Source organism: Teleopsis dalmanni, chromosome X (assembly GCF_002237135.1).
Source record: "Teleopsis dalmanni isolate 2A chromosome X, ASM223713v2, whole genome shotgun sequence".
NCBI lineage: Eukaryota > Metazoa > Arthropoda > Insecta > Diptera > Diopsidae > Teleopsis > Teleopsis dalmanni.
Window position 1 is genome coordinate 60,278,370 of NC_051848.1, and position 19,413 is coordinate 60,297,782.

At 29.2% G+C, this 19,413-nt stretch overlaps 2 protein-coding genes across 8 annotated transcripts in view; one reads left to right on the forward strand and one right to left on the reverse strand.

The window, feature by feature from the left end:
* The window catches only part of LOC119687054 (myb-like protein AA), a 49,385-nt gene that overhangs the window by 1,707 nt on the left and 28,265 nt on the right, over positions 1–19,413 (forward strand). The window contains exons 2-3 of the mRNA XM_038101209.1: positions 2,836–3,111; positions 3,177–3,293. Of these exons, the coding sequence (XP_037957137.1) occupies positions 2,934–3,111; positions 3,177–3,293 (295 nt within the window). The 5' untranslated portion in view covers positions 2,836–2,933. The remainder of the gene's footprint in view (positions 1–2,835; positions 3,112–3,176; positions 3,294–19,413) is intronic.
* Positions 4,564–12,387, reverse strand: LOC119687055. Of its 7 annotated transcripts, none has more exons than XM_038101211.1 (10): positions 12,325–12,387; positions 12,025–12,080; positions 6,981–7,754; positions 6,641–6,915; positions 6,332–6,550; positions 6,088–6,256; positions 5,779–5,997; positions 5,475–5,688; positions 4,846–5,167; positions 4,564–4,713 (listed from the first exon to the last, which is right to left on the reverse strand). In XM_038101211.1, exons 3-4 carry the CDS (start codon positions 7,700–7,702, stop codon positions 6,906–6,908), a joined length of 732 nt encoding a protein of 243 aa, XP_037957139.1. In that variant the 5' UTR covers positions 7,703–7,754; positions 12,025–12,080; positions 12,325–12,387; the 3' UTR covers positions 4,564–4,713; positions 4,846–5,167; positions 5,475–5,688; positions 5,779–5,997; positions 6,088–6,256; positions 6,332–6,550; positions 6,641–6,905. The 7 variants fall into 7 exon arrangements, with proteins under 7 accessions (XP_037957139.1, XP_037957144.1, XP_037957140.1 ...); XM_038101216.1 differs by lacking the exon at positions 12,325–12,387 and having other exon boundaries at positions 4,846–4,910; positions 4,972–5,167; positions 12,025–12,125; XM_038101212.1 differs by lacking the exon at positions 12,325–12,387 and adding an exon at positions 5,309–5,354 and having other exon boundaries at positions 12,025–12,125.

The following is a 19,413-nucleotide window of genomic DNA, read 5'->3' on the forward strand; positions in this document are numbered from 1 at the left end:
AGAATGGTTACATGCTCCTCAGGGAGGTGTGCAGATCTGAGATCAATTATTATTGCTTAGTCTGATGAAGTGATAAACAACAATACAGTCAAAGGATTAGGCGTAACGACGGATTATGAAGAAACCTTGCAGTTAGTAGAGAGTAAAAGTGCTCAAGAGCACTGACTCAACTAGTCTCAAAGTTTATTATTTAACTATAGACCAATTAGCCCGTAAAAAAATAAAATTATTATTAAATCAAAGTAAACTGAATATAAGTAGCTATGAAAAACTGAAAATAAAATAACTAAGAGGCAACGACAGGCGTACTACTATCACCAACATATATACGTCTTTGTAATTTTTGTTGTTGCTGTTGTAACCCACAGAGATCTGAAAGCAGATAGCATGTAAGGTTTACAAGACTAATATATGGGTTTCAAGAAAGGCTAAGTCTACGTCCCAGAGCCACTCGTCAACCACGACAACCAAGTGCCATTCACCGCCCACAAAGGGAATTTCCAAGCAGATCCCCGCTGGTTACAACAACAACAACAATACATGAGTTAGAATGTGAATGGGTGATGGTAGAGGGAGGGGGTGGATGGGTTAGTAAGGAAGGAGGAGTGTATTACAGATAGATGATTTTTAAATTGAAATCAATGTGGATATAGATAGAGCAACCTGGCTACTTCAAGGGGGGCGGGTTTGTACATTTTTTCGTGTTATCCGCTTTATAGTTATCTGCGGGTTATAACAATAACAACGCTCTGAGTACATATTTTATTCGTACACGGATGCATTCAGTCCTCTAGACATATATGCAAGTGTTACTTGATAGTCTTCGAAATACGATATATATATATATATATATATATGTATATGTATATATCCTATGCCTTTTAGACGTCATCAATAATAGAACGATCCATTTCCAACTGGGTGCTTGCCATAAAACAAATGGCTATACAAAATTATATAATTTTTATTAGCAGCAGAAAATTTTATATATATGAAGTATTTAAATATAATGCAATATAATATTATATATTCATATAAATTATGCAAGCAACAAAATAATTCTTTCATATACGAGGGTCATTATTTATATTTTGAACCTAATAATAAAAAAATACTAACTTGTAGTTAAAAATTGCTTTATTCTTTCTCGAAGTATTCCCTTTTATGATTAATACTCGTACACTTTTGCATGTGTTTGAACTATCTGTCAAGTTATCTAATTTTTTCAATATTTAGACTGGAGATAAGAACATGGTTTTTAAACGGAACAATGGTTTCGTTATTATTTCCGCCGACAAAAATCGTTTTCTACACAATTTATTCCTGCGCTTGACGTTCGGGAACAAGAAGTCAAATTAGAACAATACAGCGGACGATTCGTCAATTCAATTTTTTGACTGTTCAAATAGTCGGTTGTTAGACGAGATGTGAAGATGTGTGAGCACTCGTACTGTCTTAATGGAGATGGAGAATGATCCGACGGCGCTCCTTTGTTTTCCGTACTTTATCGTTTTTCACTGAAGACTTCCGGTAAACAAGACTTCATGCACTCCTGTCTTGATAATTCACGTCGAAAGTCGAAATAAATCATCGTACGAAAATTTTCTCACGTTAATTCCATTTTTTTTCGAACACTCAATTTACAAATCACTGTAAATAACAGAAATAACGCACTTTTGACTAAGATAGGTTATGTTTAATAATGTCAAACTTTCCTAGTCAGAAAGTTGTCAGATGTTTATTGACAACAATCAGTGTTAGCAAGGCTCAAAATATAAAAATTGACTTTTGTACTATATATAGTATATACTATATATCGAAAGAATACGTTAAACAAAAAAATGTGGTTTTAAATTGTAAGGTTACTATTTTTTAGAAAAGTGTGAATTACCTTGTGCCTTGTGATTTGCTTACTTTTGTCATAATTATTATATTTAGTCCATTTAATAGAACTCTTGAGTGTCTTGTCTTACTAGAGTTCCAATTCTCGACTTTTTTTAAGATGTATCGGCCGTCTTTGTTGTTATGGTAACCCATTTATATTTATCGAGTAGATGAAATGCAAGAAAATTCATGATGAATACATGGGTTAAGATATGGATGGGTATTGGTTGTGTGAAAGGGAGAGATTATTAGGAAGTGAGATTCGATTGAGGGATGGCTGGGATTTAAAGTTAAGTCAACCAGGATCAAGATGAAGAAACCTACCCACTTTTATGGCATGGGTTCAAAGGTCGATTAGACTCAGGTTTATGTGAGTTGTGCCGAAAAATAGATGGGCGGCATTATAGGAGTATAGCTGCAGTTTAAGCACATATTAGGAATTAATACATATATGCGTGAGAAGTAATTATTTAACACATGGCTTTATCATGATCAGAATTGAGTTAGAACAATTCTTGCTGTAGAGGGAAAGTTCATTATTTCTGGAAAATGTTATGCGGGAGTTTATTGACAACTTTGTTGCTGTACAACTGTCGTCTCAAAGAAGATACTGCACCTATGTGGATAGCTGTAAGTTTTATTCTCACTGATGGCAATAGGTGTCGATATATCCATGGTGTGAGGAGAAATATCGACGATTGCTTGGTTTAACAAAAAGCATTTTAGATATTTCATGAATACGGTCAATATGCGACATGTGTTGACAGCCGGTCGTAATCCGTAATGTTGTTTTCTAATATTTTCGATTGTTATTGTTATTGGTATTATTATACTGTAGCTGCATAGGCGACTATATGACTTGACACAAGGCCTTAACTTACTTCTAACTTGAAGCCAGTACTCAATATGAAACATATTTTTAAAATGATATTTTTGTTTTTGTAATTGCAGAGCCACCATGGCTTCCCCACAATTAAAAAACGCGTTCTTAGGACAAGACTCCTCAATAATACAGAGTATACCATCATCATCATATTTTATATCGGATTATGAATATGAAACCAATATTAACAACATCTTTGAACTATACAACGATGGAGTCACTTTCATTACCCCAGGATTTGTATTGGGACGGCAAAATGGAGCCAATATCGCCGCCGTCCAGCGAGCTATTTTTGATTAATGATTCCAACATTGATTGGTTCTATGACGATAACTTTGCATCTGGTATAAAAATATTTATTTTTCTTAAGTAGTTATATAAAAAATTCTGTTTTTATATTTTTAATTAGAATTAACTTTACTCTCTGATGATACTGCTTTGGAATTCAAAATTGGTATGGATTCTTCGGAAGAGCTATTCAGTAGTGACGATGATCTTGTTATTCATCCATGCGAACCGAAAGAAGGTAAGGCGATTTGTTTATTTGCTATATTGTTTAAATTTATTAGGCAGGATGATATTTTTAATATCATTTTATTCTTAAATATGGTAAAATATTTATTTATTAAAGAATTTATAATTATGTTGCAAGAAAAATATAAAGCAAATATGTTTTTACTACGAGCACTATGACATTCTATTAAGATATTTTTTATTTAATAATATATATTTATGACTTAATGTTAATACATTGATTTGAAAGAAATGATTTAAAATGATTTATTGGGCCAATCTTTAAAAAATTTTTTATTTTTAGATCATATTTCTTTAACTAACTCCTGTTATCTTTTATTTAAAACTATTGCTTATTGCAGATACCGGAGTTTTGTCTTTTATTATAAAAATTATTTTATTTAAAGAGTTTCTGAGATGTACCAAAATTTCTTAGAAATTCAAATAATCGAATATCTAGATAATTGAAACATTTTTTAATTAATCGATTATTTGAGAATTGAAAGCAAGTTTTTGTTAAATGAGTTTTTTGGAACATTTATTTTCGTTACAATAATTTTAAGAGAATAAAAATAGTATTGCAAATAAGCGGAAAAGAATTGAAAAGTTTTGTGATTATAAAACCTTTCTGTTACCCGATCTCTTTTTTTTTTTTATTGTATTGATATTGATTGTAATTTAAATTAGGCAGCTGTAGTGTATAGATATATATATAAATATATACATCATATTTAGGGTTATATTAAAAGTCTGTATATATATACAGCATATATCTATATTGTTTCATGAAATCCATAGTCAATCAATAAAGTTTTTCTATAATTTGGGTGTATCTTAGAATTTTTGAAATCAGAAAAAAGTTGAATTTAGGAGAGATGCTGAATAAACATATTACCATAATACTATCATATTAGAATATATAGTATATAGTTATCTAACTAGTTATATATTGAGTATTTAGTTGAAATAATAAGCTAAAAAATAAATTTTTGGTCTATTTTTTTTTTATTTTACTTTTTTTTTTAGGCTTTATGTTCTTATATAATTTGCAATAACATTAAATAAATTGTTAATTTTTTTGCTAACGAAATACTTTTAATTTTCCAATAAACCAAATTGTGGTGGTATTGAAATTTCTCATATGGTAATAACGATATTCCTATATTATGTTATCTTTACCTATAAGAGAAAATATTTGAATTCTTTTAATGTTATATATTAGAAAAATATATGGTTTACCAAAATTTTAAATTTTTATTCATTGACTATAGTTTTTGTTCCTAATTTGTTAGAAGTCTTTTGCAAAGGACTGAGGTTACTAAATCATCTTTAAAACTTCTTTGAAGTTTCATTTGCTGTCAGATGTTTCCATCAGTTTCACAATAAATTTTAGCAATCCCTTGTGTTCCATAAGTAAGTTTTGACAAAGAAGCCTGTAATTTCACGTAAGATAAAATTAAGTTGAATAAATTTTCATTCATGCATCGAATCGATAAAGATTTAGATAATCTTTATTGAAATCTGAAACTGAGTATTAAAAAAGAAAATAAAAATAGATCACTTACCTGATTTGACAATGTTTAGGGTTGTAGTTAAGGTGATCACCAGATATAGACTTTCATTTTGTTAGCTGTATTTTAAGAATATCCAAGGTATATTTTATAACTTTTTATACCACTTTTTTAACAAACCAGCAAGTATATTAGGTTTAGATTTGCATTTTGTTATGTGTCTCTCATAAATATTCAACGTTGGTGAATTCCGTTAATAAACAAATCAATTCCTAGTCTCGTTAGGGGTCTGTTGCAGTTGGTATGAACCATATATCCTTCTGCTGGTTTTTGAAATTAGGTTGTGTACATTTTAAAAAATAATGTCTGCGGTTTTCTGAATAAAAGAAATAAAACTAATTAAAAAAATTACTAAATTTACATGTATAGGATAATAACTTATTATATATATCAATCACAGTATACACCCAAGAAATTATATACAAAATAAAATATAATATAAAAATTTTGTTTATACCATGCACGCTGATGTTAACTCCATCGTTTTTAAATATATGAATGTACTGCGGAAATGAAAATTATGAAAAAGATGAAGATGTAGGGTTTTACTTTAATAAATATATTGTATTAAAAATTTCGCCTAAAAATTCTACTCTAAAAATTCTTCTGTGTTATATACATACCTTATAATATCTCTTTTAGAATTTCATGAGATATTCTTCGTAGTGTAAACATCATTCTTAAATTCTCTTTTCTCATGTTAAAATTTGTTGGTGTCTGCACAAATATCCTAGTTGTTGGGTCATGATGATGACATGACATATGCGGTGAGGGTCCTGTTGTTGTTGGAACCTTAACGTATCCATCGTAAATGTGGATGCATTGTTATGAGAATTACTAGAACCGTATAGGGTTTTAATTTAATAGATAGCTTGTATTATAAATTTCGCTCTAATCTATAAAACTTTCTCTATATTATATACATACCTTATAATATCTCTTTTAGAATTTCATGAGATATTCTTCGTAGTTTAAACATCATTCTTAAATTCTCTTTTCTAATGTTAAAATTTGTGCGGTTGGTGTCTGCACAATTATCCTTGTTTTTGGGTCAGAATGATGACATGACATATACGGTGAGAATCCTGTTATTGATAGAACCTTAACGTATCCATGGTAAATGTGGATGCATTGTTATGAGAATTACTAGAACCGGTTAGGATTTTAATCTCATATGTAGATTGTATTAAAAATTTCGCTATAATCTATCAAACTTTCTCTATGTTATATACATACCTTTTAATATCTCTTTTAGAATTTCATGAGATATTCTTCGTAGTGTAAACATCATTCTTAAATTCCCTTTTCTCATGTTAAAATTTGTTGGTGTCTGCACAAATATCCTAGTTGTTGGGTCATGATGATGACATGACATATGCGGTGAGGGTCCTGTTGTTGTTGGAACCTTAACGTATCCATCGTAAATGTGGATGCATTGTTATGAGAATTCTATAAAACTTTCTTTATGTTATAAACATACCTTTTAATATCTCCTTTAGTATTTCATGAGATATTCTTCGTATTTTCAACATCATTCTTAAATTCTCTTTTCTAATGTTGAAATTTGTGCTGTTGGTGTCTACACAAATATCCTAGTTGTTGGGTCATGATGATGACATGACATATGTGGTGAGGGTCCATTTGTTGATGGAACTTTAACGTATCCATCGTAAATGTGGATGCATTGTTATGAGAATTACTAGAACCGTATAGGGTTTTAATTTAATAGATAGCTTGTATTATAAATTTCGCTCTAATCTATAAAACTTTCTCTATGTTATGTACATACCTTATAATATCTCTTTTAGTTTTTCATGAGATATTCTTCGTATTTTAAAAATCATTCTTAAATTCTCTTCTCTAATGTTGAAATTTGTGCTGTCTGCACAAATATCCTGGTTTTTGGGTCAGAATGATGACATGACATATGCGGTGAGGTTCCAGTTGTTGATGGAACCTTAACATACTTAAATGCATTTTCTTACCGCTTTTTATGGTGTTTCGTTTTGTAAGTATTTTATATGCATTTAAGTTTATTGTTTTCTATTTCTTCTTCAATCGTAACTGCAAAAAAATATTTAATTGCATAATGTATAATCATTTCTAATATATATATAGCTATAAATTACATGTCCATGAAAGTTGCTCCTAAAGCAATTTCTATGCATGTTGCATTGCATTTACGATTACTATATCCATGGGCTTTTTTTGACGAAGAATGTTTATTTGCGGGCTGATAAAAATGTAATCCACGATCTATTCTAATAACATATCCAGTGTTCACTAGAATTTTAGCACCGACAACATCATTGAATGATATAATCATATCAATATCTTTTCGCGACAATTCTTCTCTCAACTGTTCTAATTGCTCAAACTGCTTTTCCGTATTAGTTTTGCTCTTTTGAGTAATCAGTTTTATGAACTTTAACTTTTTGCAACGCCGACAAACGAATTCAAAAAAGTCATGTGCTTCTTCGAAGTCACTGTCACTTTCCAAACGTGTTTCCTCCAATAAAAGTTCTTTTATCTTATCGCCTTTAAGATATTTACCAAGAATTGTTTCGTATCCGCAGTTTGTGTCATCATTTTCTATAAATATGTAGTCAACTACATTTCTAGATCTACTTATTTCCTTCAAATGCTTTTCTATATGCTCGGAACGTTGTACGTAGCTTTGAATATGTTGAGCAAAGCTTTGATGCATCTCCTTGTCTTTTAAAACCGCATCACAATTCGAATCTTGCAATAATTTTCCTAAAATATTTGTGTATAAGAGATGCGCTTCTAACAGACGACCTGCATTATCGCATTTTATTGCCATATTCACTAGCTCCTCAGTCTTATTCATTTTGACTTCTTAATATGGAAACTTATATCAATTTGCAAAATTTTGGTGTTGTCTAAGAAAAAAAAAATCAAGCAATGGTGGGGATATATAAAATTAATTTAAATTTAATTTTAAATTTAATTATTTACTTTTTGAATTTAGTTTAAAATCAAATATGATGAAGAAACAAAAGACAAAAAATCATTGACCATAAAGTTGTTTTGGATATTTCCAATACCTGTCATTAGTGGTCTTTGGAAATATTTTTTTGATTTATTAAAAAATTCATTTGGAGTTGTACCCTGTCAAATTGGAAGACCACAGTTATTTATATTAACCAACTGACCCCAAGCTGTAGTTGGTTTGTGCTATTCTCAATCGAAGCAAAAAATGTACTGTGTGAAATTAGACCAAAAGCAAGAACCATAAATAATTATAGTATAAACAATAATTTAGGACGTGTACTAGTTAGGCTAAGTTGCGTTCTAAATGAGGGAAATTCTAAGTTGTGCCGATAATGTAGTGATGTGTCGATACGTGTTGATAAATGGCTAAATGTGTGCAGTGCAAAAAATCCCAAAAAATCTCCCATTTGGTTTAGTATCAACTTAGCCTAACTCGCACACGTCCTTAATTAACTTATTTTGTTGTTGGTATAGTACTAAAATGAAGAAAGGATAGTACAAAAAAAAATAGTATTGAAATTCTTTTTAATACTTTAATTGAATGTGTCTTGTATGCTAAAATAATTAAATATTAATTTATATGATTGTTAGGTTGTTGTGACTACCGGTATATCAACGGAAAATTTTTAGTTCAAAAAAGCATATAATTTGCAGAAATTTACTTCCACTTAAGAAAACAAACACGAAATTTTAATCAGTTTTAGTGCATATCAACCAGGTAGTTATGGTACCGGTAGATCTTTTTTTTAGAAATTATCAAAACAGAAATCTATAATCCTTATAACTAAGCGATGTATAAAAGTAATTTTTATTGTCATTGGCAGTTTCTTTTAAATTTAGTGCAGAGTTTTAGTGAAGGTCAAGTTTATGCAGTTTTTGAACGTCTCTCGAGACTAGCAAGACGACGACTTTTAAATAAGCCCATCTAACACTTTTCTTAAAATTGACTTAACCTTTATGTACAAAGAATATAATCACTACATAATATGCGTTTTTTTTCCATTTAAGAGATTTCTACATTTAGAAATCTATTGCTTAGATTTTTCATAAAGGATCAAATCAGACTTCACAGCAAATAGACTTCATTATTTCTTTGAGTTGTCAGTTTCTACAAAATAAAATTTAGAAAATAAAGTTCTCATGTACAACTACAACATAAAACCTATCTAGATCTATGGAACTGATTTATAGTAGTGAATATGTTCTTCATATTTGAAATTTATATAATGAATGTTAATATTGTTTAAGTATTGAATAATTTAAATATTTAAATATTCATAAAACAAAATGGAAAAGTGTCCCACATTTGACAACATCCTTTAGATGATGATGAAGTGATTTAACTCAATCACTTTAATTATCTTAATTAAGTAGGAAAATTGATCATTTCGGATATTTCCGATTCCAAACATCTGGAGTAATTAATTTAGCAGTATTAAATTAAAGGATAATACATAGAGTTTCTACTAAAGCTTTCTCGATCAATTAATGATCCTTGAAAACTAACATTAACCTTTATTTCCAAAGCTTTTAATTATTGTATGACATGCAATTTTTTCCATTGTTAAAAAATCTACTGAGACATTTAAATTTTTGTTCTATCATTGATGAATGGTTTGATATGTCTAAGAAGAGCTATAGAAAAGATCTTCAAATATTATTTTAGCTGTTCGAAGCTTGTAGTAATTTGATGTTCGAGTATATTTGTCTTCGAGCATTAGACTGCTCGAAGACAAAAGGAAAAGGAAGATATGATAAAACAGAGCGGATAGATCTACTGTTTGAGCAGCTCGAAAGAATTCGAGACTACTCAACCTGCTTGAACATAGTAACGCGTGAACACTCTTTTACACCATCAATAAGTAATGAGTATTTTATTATTCACTTATAATAAAACTTATAAAGAAACGTACACTTTATAGAGAAATATAAGAAGGATTAACTAACTCTGGTCTAAGATTTACTAACTTATGTGATCTATTTACTATGTACATATACTATATATGAATGTAACCACATTTTCTAATATTAAGTAATGAATCGGATTAAGTAATGGATCGGATTAAGTAATGGATTGAATTGTAGGTAGTACGACAGATATCCAATGTGTAAGATTTTAGAGCATTATCAGAACGGTGTTGGTCGTTTTATGTTATAAAAACGTAAAATATATTTTCATTCACTTTCAGAATAAAATGGTTATAGATTTTATATAGAATTTATATAGAATTTATATAGAATTTATATAGAAGTACAACCGTTTGTTTCAACATTTTGTTGTCAAACAAGAAAATTTATCCAAAGAAACTTGTATGTATATTTGCTTTGATTGCAGCATAGCAACAAACATTGTTCAGATTGAATTGAAATTTGTTTATTAAAATGCAGTTATATTTTATATTAGCATATCTTTTGATAGCATGTTATTTTTAATCATTTAAAGAAATTTTAATGAAATTTAACAAAATAAAATCAAAATGAACAATTGGACTTTGAACGTCTGCAGTTTTAGATTCAATCTGGTTTTGATATGTGACAAATTCAATAAAAATATATATTATATTTTCTCCACATATTTTTTTCTTGCATAAATTGAAGTGTACACAAATTTTTAGGTTTTTAATTGACATCCAATATATAAATAATAAACAATAAATTAATGGATTATTACGGTTATGCTGGTTCTTCTTTTCAACCAGATTTCTTGGATTTACTTATACCAGATTTGAGTATGAAATTATAAATTTTTAATTATATGCCTTCATTAAACCGCAATAAAATGTACACCTGTCTCATTACTTTGTTTATTTAGTAAAGATTTTTGATTTTTTTAGGAATAGAAAAGAAATAGTAGAAAGAAAGAAATAGAGAATCGAGGGAGCGTTGAAATGAAAGTGGGAAAGAGGAAGAAAGATAAGCATATATGGGAAACAATCATATTTTATCAGAAAATGAAGTATAAGTATAAGGTATGTTAGAGTCGGCGGAAAAAATATAGATATAGTATAATGTAATCAATAATTAAATAAAACAAAGGGTTATTTTATTAGATGTATACTAAAATATTCGAAATTGCGGAAAAACTTGGTAAAAAGGTGTTCTCGCTACTTGCAGGCCCGGAAAGATTTCGTGGCTAAGAAAGATATGGCTATATTGGATTAATCTATTCAGTGCTATCACAATCATTTATAAGTATTTTTGATCTAAAAAATTAAGGTTTGATTGCAATTTATCCAATCCTCAGAGGATTTTTAAACCCTTTACTAAAGGACCTCAAACGAAACTTGTAGATTTTGTAGAAAAGAGAACCAAAAATATTAAAAAATGTTTATAATAAAATAACGCCTTAATAAGAAATGATAAATTTATTACTCACTTTTAAGGTATTTCGTTAGCTGAAATCTTGAGATCAAAAATATGTTTAACCTTCTTTAGAATTTGGAATTATGAAAAAAAAAATTTTTTTTGTTGATATAATTTTTCAATTTTTTCAAAGATAGCTTGATTATTTTTTTTTTTAAATAAAATTTTTTTGTTATTTATGGTTCTCTTCCCTTGCAAATCTTGAGTTTATCTTACTGTTAATCAAAATCATTGTTCTTCTGACACTACTACCTTCTGTGTACTCACCTATCATGACATCGTGTGAGCTATTCCTTAAGTTTAAATTAATACTTTGCTAAATAGTTTTGGGGTCAAAATTGACAGGGTATATCTCAATAATATTACTAAAAATTTATGGAGTACAAGTTGAAGAGCTAGTACAAGTGTATAGTTGCATTTGATGGAATCTACTTTAAGGACAACACAAACAAATTATGATTTTATTGATTACATTAGTAATCTCGTTAGATTTCTAATTAATAGTTTATAATCTTCACCTATGAAAGTTTCCATATCAATATATTCAACAATCATATATGTTTGCAATATTTGCAATATTTCAGAAAACCTTTTATATATATGTATATATTTTGCAAGTCTTTTATATAAAGTAATGTTTAATAGAAAAATCAGTTAACAAAAAAGACTTAAAAGGTTTGGTAGTACAACAGTAGAATTAGGGTCATATAATTTGTAGTAATTAAAAGTTTGTGATAATTTATTTAAAGTTTGGGAAAAATTAAATATATGATTTCATATTAAAAAAATACTCACTTTTTGTGTATTTCGTTATTTGAAACCTTAAAGTCCAAAATGTACTGTTGAAAGTCCTTTAGAATTTGAAAAAAAAAATATATGAATATAAAAAAATATAATAAAACTAAAAATTTAACTTCCAATATCAGAATTTTTCTTTCTTCACAGACATACAAATTTTAACTTCATTATATGATGTTAATTAAAATTTTTAAATATCTATGATAACTACGTTAATTTAGTTATTCAAAATTATAAAATGATTTCTTCAAAATTAACAATTATAAAGAGCACTAAAGATATTTCGTTGTTTGAGACCTTAAAATCCAAAATATACTGTTGAAAGTTCTTTAGAATTTAAAAAAAAACATATATCTATACAAAAAAAGATCTATACAAAAAATATAATAAAACTTAAAATTTAACTTTCGATATCAAAATTTTTCTTTTTTCACAGAGAAACAAATTGTAACTTCATTACATATTCTGAATAAAATGTTTAAATATCTATGGTAGCTACGTTAATTTAGTATTTCAAAATTATAAAATAATTTGTTCAAAATTAAATCAATATCACTCTTTCGTCCGCACGAATAATAGAAGCAGGTGTACCTCAAGGGTTGTCACTGTTACCGACATTGTTTAATATATATACGACAGACACTCCCACCTTAAGTCCCGTGTCAATGGCGCTTTACGCAGACGACACGTGCTTGATCTATTCTGACCGGGATGCCATAAATGTAAGCAACACCTTACAGAGAAATATAGACCTCATGGTGGAATAATTCCAGAAATGGAAGATTAAAATAAACAATGACAAAACCAAGGCTATATTCATAACACGAAAGAGAAGGCAGCATTCTCCAGAAGTGAGCGTCGGTGGCAACCCCGCCATAACAAATCTCAAGCCCATTTCAGGACGCACAGGAAGATATGCTGATCTAAGGTCCGTCATCAGTTAAAAGATAAATAAATGATAATAATTTTAGTATAGTTAAAGCTTAGTGTGAGGCAGGGATAAGCCCCTCAACCATAAAAGAGTAAAAGTGCGGAATAGCACTAACTCAAACCACAACAACAACAACAATAATAATAACAAAGAACACTGTAGATAACATTTGTGAGATGGTTTAGCAACAAATTCTTATTTTTCAATGAATATGTTTCATTTCCTAGGTTAGGTTAGGTTGAGTATATTAATACAAATGTCAACATTACTACTAATTGACATCTATTGTCCATTGTAATGTCGTTTGAAGTTACTGTATGTTATTGTTGATATATCATTTGCCTTTTCAGTTAAAGTTAAGGAGATCCGGCCTAAATTTAACTTCCATCAAAAGTTTTGTGTACTAATGCCAGACAGAAATGACTGGTAACAAAACATACCTTCATTTGTTGGAGATTATCATCTGTGGTACACCGATGGATCCAAAATATTGGGAGAAGTGAGGGCGAACGTATATAGTGTAAAACCAAAAAAAAAAAAATTTGCGAGTATGAGTCTAGAAAACTTAGATGTTCAGGTCGAAGTACACGCACTTCAACCATGCCCAAGGAAATATAAAGGGATCAGCACGCCTAGCACTCCGCTCACCTCGAGTGACTTCAAAACTAGTCTGGGAATGCCTTCAACTTCTCAAAGATCTTGCTGAAAGAAACAGAGCCCATTTGATATTAATTCCAGGACACAGCGTATTTAAAGAAAACAAAGTCAATGAACTAGCCACAAAAGAGGCTGCCGCATTATATATTGGGCCAAAACCATTATACGGTCCTTTTTCAAATTAATGAATGGCTGGAAAAAGCAGCTCAGACTGATTGGGAAGGTAAAGAATTGATGTCGAATCGATCAAAAGCCAGAATTAGAGCACTATTAATGTTGAACAGAAAAGACATCTGATTTGTCACAGGGTTTCTCACCGGACATTGCGGACTCAAAAACCATCTATCTAGGTATTACAAGTAACGATAGTTGGAGACTTTGCCACAAAGAAGAGGAAACAACAGAACTCATTCTTTGTCACTGTGATTATCTTGTCAGACTCAAAATTTAGTACTGATCAACTGCCTATCAACTTATAACGGCATTAGGCAACATCTATCCAAAGGATATAATAGCATTTTTAACTGCTACGCGCCAATAAAACTAAAGTGAGTTTGTCACTATAATCCTCAAAGGCTGCAGTGAAGTGGTGAAATAGTTCTCAACCCTTTCAAAATTTATCTATCTATCTATCTTCGGAGATCTGATAAGTGTCTTCACTTCGACTTCCTAGACTTTGAAGTTACTTTGTTTGTAGACTTGGACGAAGATATAGAAAGTGCTTGACGAATTCCGCTTACATTTCATTATGGCAACACCTGCACAATTTAATTATATGTGTTGAAAACGTTGAATGACGAAACTAGAAAGGTTTATAATGTGAGTTAAAAAATAATTTTAAAGCTTTTGGAAATATATACATAACACTTGTATACCATTTGAACAATATCTAAAATATCTTATACGATTATAGACTAAAGTCGGCAGATTCTCGAATAGGGTGTTATATTCTTATAAGAAGAATATTTAGAATATTATAGAAGAATAGAGGAATACTTACAATTATAAGTAGACTGCGGTATTTTATTTATATTGTATTATTACCAACGGATTTTCTAAGCTAACTGGAGCAAATAATAACTTTTTAATAATACCATTTATTCTTCAAGATCCCAAACCTCAATTGGTTCAATAAAAGCCGTCCGAAGATCTCGTTTAGCAGAGCACGAGCAAAATAGGCAAATATTTAATTTTGTATTTGCATTTTGGTTTCGAATCAATTTAGATTGACATCTGTCAACTTATTTATTATTGATTCAATTGAATGGTTTTTCGAATTGTGCCAAATCTTCGCAAGCAATTTGTACTTCATGTATTGCTAAATTATACCTAATTTCCGCTGCTTCATCAATGTTTTTTTTAAAGAATTTTGGTTAATGTTTATAAATTTCACTATGTATTTTAATTATTTATTAAATTTTTAATATACATTATAATCAACAAATTTGACGTGTGATACTTTTAAGTTTTTTGTAGCACAACAAGAATTTTATAGAACTTATGCCTAAATAAATTCCAAACCGGTTCACTATATGTTGCATAAATTGAATAAATTATAGTAGTTTATTTATATAAATAGATTAATAAATACTTTAGTTTTTTATAAGCTTATCCATGTACTTTATTTTACCACCACACTATGATAATTTCTTGCTCATTAAAAACTTACCTATAAAAAGATTTTTAAACATGGTTTGCCTGCCTGCCCTACTTAACTATTATTTTATTAACCGTCTTGTTGTCCAGTAGGCTGGTACATCATTTACATATAGTTTAATGTTGTAAATTATGGTGTAATTATTAATATTTTTAATTTTTTATTGTTTAATACCTTATATTTTGTACCCTTTTACTAATAGTAATTTCCTGAACTTGCGAACGTCGTTAAGCGTCCGCAACTTTCCTAAACTTCCTTTCCTAGCCTGTTTTTAGTAGCATAGCAGATTTGATTCTGTGTTGAGAATAGTCAACTATTCTCAATTTCTTGTCGATAGAATTAGACTATGCTAAAATACGTGATACTAGCTGTCGGCTATCCTGTGGATTTTGTCAGTGTGCCTGTCTTTAAATATAAGTGTATGGTGCCGATATAACTATGTATATATATATGCAATAAATAACTATACATTCGTATATTTCTATTTCTAAAAATTTGTAGTTTGGAGAATATTACTTCCCAAGCAAGTACATTTTTGAATATATATTCCACCATTTGTAATGCTTAACAGAATTGTGTCTAGAACGTATGAGAGTACACAGGATTCTCTAGATATTGTATTCCTTGACGATAAGTGAATGTCTTATTTAAAATTTTATATAAAACTAGTATATGCAATGAAAGTGATAAGCTGCAATCTTTCTTTGCGGTAGTTTGTATTTTGAATACCATCAGAAGTCATTACTTTTAAATACTTGTCATTTAAAGTTTTTATAAAATTTTAAAAAAGTTGTGTCATAATGAGAACTCCTCTGTCGTATAACTTGCTTACTTAGTTGGCCATTACAGACGCAAGTCTTTCTTGGCTGCGTCAAATAGTCTCCGCTTATCAACTGTGTCCTGTCAAGGATCTCATATACTATACTTCCATAAATTCATCTGAATAACTCATTGTAAGGATTAAACGGTGTTCTTGTTACAGTGGATCACTCACTCATGAGTAAAAATATTTTTCAGATTAACTCGCGTTTCATCAAGTAAAGAATTAAGGAATACAATTAGTAACACATTCTATCTCAGTAAATTATGACTGTTAAGTTCTTTTAAATAAGAACTTTAATAAGCATTGAAAGTTTGTGCAGCCTTGACTACTTGTGGGAAGACACAATTAGTCATCGCTTCTAATTTGACAGGCACGAGTTCTAAGCCTGACACTTGTACTCCAAACAAATAAGTTCTTTTAAACAAGAAAATATAAGTATGTATGGTATATATAGGAACCAATTGCATTTTAGCTATGTATTTCATCTAGTTCATTCCTTTTCCTTGCCATCGGTGAAATATCAATGGAACATATGATCTATACTTCGTCTTCACTACGCGTGTTTCTGGAACGCGCTTAATTGACTGTTTCGTATATTATACCATATATTCGATCAAATTTAATACATATTTGAGTGGGGCCTTATCTGCAGAAAAAGTGCTGGTAATTAGCACAATGGCAGGTCTCCATAAGTGCTAAAATAAATTGTCATACAAATGTAAAATAAAACATTGCGGTCAAGGCTGCAAAAAATCAAAACAAATCAGATTATAAAGTTTAAGGCATTTATACAGTTATTAGAGCTGTGATGATTTTTTTTATGATGTTTTTATTTGAGACTACTAATCAATTAATCAACTTCTTTTATATTTACACAAAAAAAACACATAATTTAGAATTCTTCTACATTTTTCTTCCATCTTAAGTGATTAATTTATTCATTGTATAAAAAAATATTTTAAATATGTGTCATTATTTTCTAAATATTGGTTTTTCTTCAAAACGACTAATGCAACCATTATCAGTCCATCATGTAATTTCCAGTTTAATTTCTTATTTATATATTTATTGAATATATGATGTTTGATTTGATGATTTTCAACTTTCAATTTTAGTTTTATTTATATTGCATCTTTAGTCGAATTAATTTTTTACAATTACATGTAGTAACACATTTTGAATTGAAAGTTTTCAAAAACTGCCATACCTCAACAAACATATAACAGATGACCGATGACGATAATCCATAGCTCTATAAGAATTTTCTTATCTTTTCAAAAGTACTTCATAATCGCACATAAATTTATTAAATAATTCTTTATGTTTGTAGCACTAATTTTCAAATCTTCATGTAGATTTGCTAAACAGACCAACACAGATATTTTAGAGAGCAGCCGTCCGAATCATTTGTACAAGATTTGTTGTCTCTCTGCTGTACGCTTTACTAATGGAATGCATTCATTATCTGTAGAACTTCGGTATTAATAAAAATTGTAATACCATATTTCTTATTGGATTTGTGTTGTGGAGACCCAATCTCGATATTTTGTTAAAATCTTATTTTACACTACTTAGTAGTATGATATATTATATTGAATATTGAAAAATTTTTGTGGATATTTACAGTCTAAGTTCAACGATCAACCAATATTCTAATTCAAATACATTTTAGGGAAGAACTTACGAAAATCCGACTAAATGTTGCAGTTTGCCTATAAGTCTTGTTTCATTTCTAAACTCAGCTACAGTTATTAAAAATCAATAATAATAAAATAAGAATATATGTGTTGTATTGAATTATCACAAGCATGGTATCTCATCTCTAAAGGTTAGAAATTTAAATTGTGCATTATGTCTACATGATAAAATATGAGATATGATCAAAAAGTAAAGAGAATTGTAAAATATTGTTAAAAACCATTTTATTCTGACAGTCATATGATGATTAGTCAGTCGCATTATTTTTACGGTCTTTTCGGTTATGACGAAATATGTATGTTATGTAGACAGTCAAATCTCAATTGTGAATATCATGGTTTTATTACTATTTTAATATATTTTAGTTGTGCTTGACGCAGCCAAGAAGGACTTACGTTTGTATTTTAACTAACGTGATCATACTGACGACTAAATATTAATATGATCAATATTTATCGAAGCTTATCTTCTTTAGCTCAATATAAAATTTAATTTACATTGCAAATATTAACAATTTAGCATTTGACATGACCATGACCATGACTGTTTTTATAACTTAGTCCTTATTGAGTCATTATTTGCGTCATTATTTGGTTAATATATATGTAATATGTAGATTAATTTTATCAATGTATTTCTAATATATTTATAATATAATTAATATTCTATAAAAACTTGAAAGTCTATCTACAATAGTAAAAAGAAATTATGTGTATCACTAGAGTTATTCACGAGTTCGAGTAACGCGCTCGGTAACCGAGTAAAAATGCGACCAGTTACGGGGAACTCGTGAATAACCTTACTGGTTTTTTTAAATTTTGTTGTAGACCAAATGGTTTTCTATGCTATGATATAGTCAAATACTATAATTATTTTAAAGTACTAATATAATGATGTTATGATTTTGTATTATTTTAGCGTTTTAGGACCTCACTTTCATTTATTTCTAAAGACATATTTTATGCTAAGAAGGTATAAAATATTTACAAAGGTACTCGTATGTGCATCAAATCACAAATCGCAGGACATATCATGGTAATCTTCGTAATATATGTATCATATATAATATATACGTAACATATATAAAAATAAAATAACAATTATTTACTATAATATATTACTCTAATCAAAATTAACGAATGTAGTATTTAGAAAATAAATAAATAAAATAACCAACAATTTTTTGCGATCCAATTGATCTAAAAATTTGGAGGTAAAATTATAGAAAGGGAGACCACATTTGTGAAAGAAAGTAATTTTGTTTCAAGTTAATGATAAAGCACCACCTCTTCCGTCAATAATTACGACAGAAAATTTATCGAATTACATTATAATATAATACCACATCAATTGTACTTAGTTATTTTGAAATTTGATAAAATTTCTCTTTCTGAGAAAAAATCAATTGAAGCCCTGATGTTATCTCTGACATTGATGAATAAATTGTGGATTTTCAAGTCTTTGCTGAGAAAAAATAAATTGAATTCCTGATTTTATCTCTGGCATTGATGAATAAAGTGTGGACTTTGAAGTCTTTGCTGAGAAAAAATCAATTGAAGCCCTGATGTTATCTCTGAGATTAATGAAGTTCTTGCTGGGAAAAAATCAATTGAAGTCCTG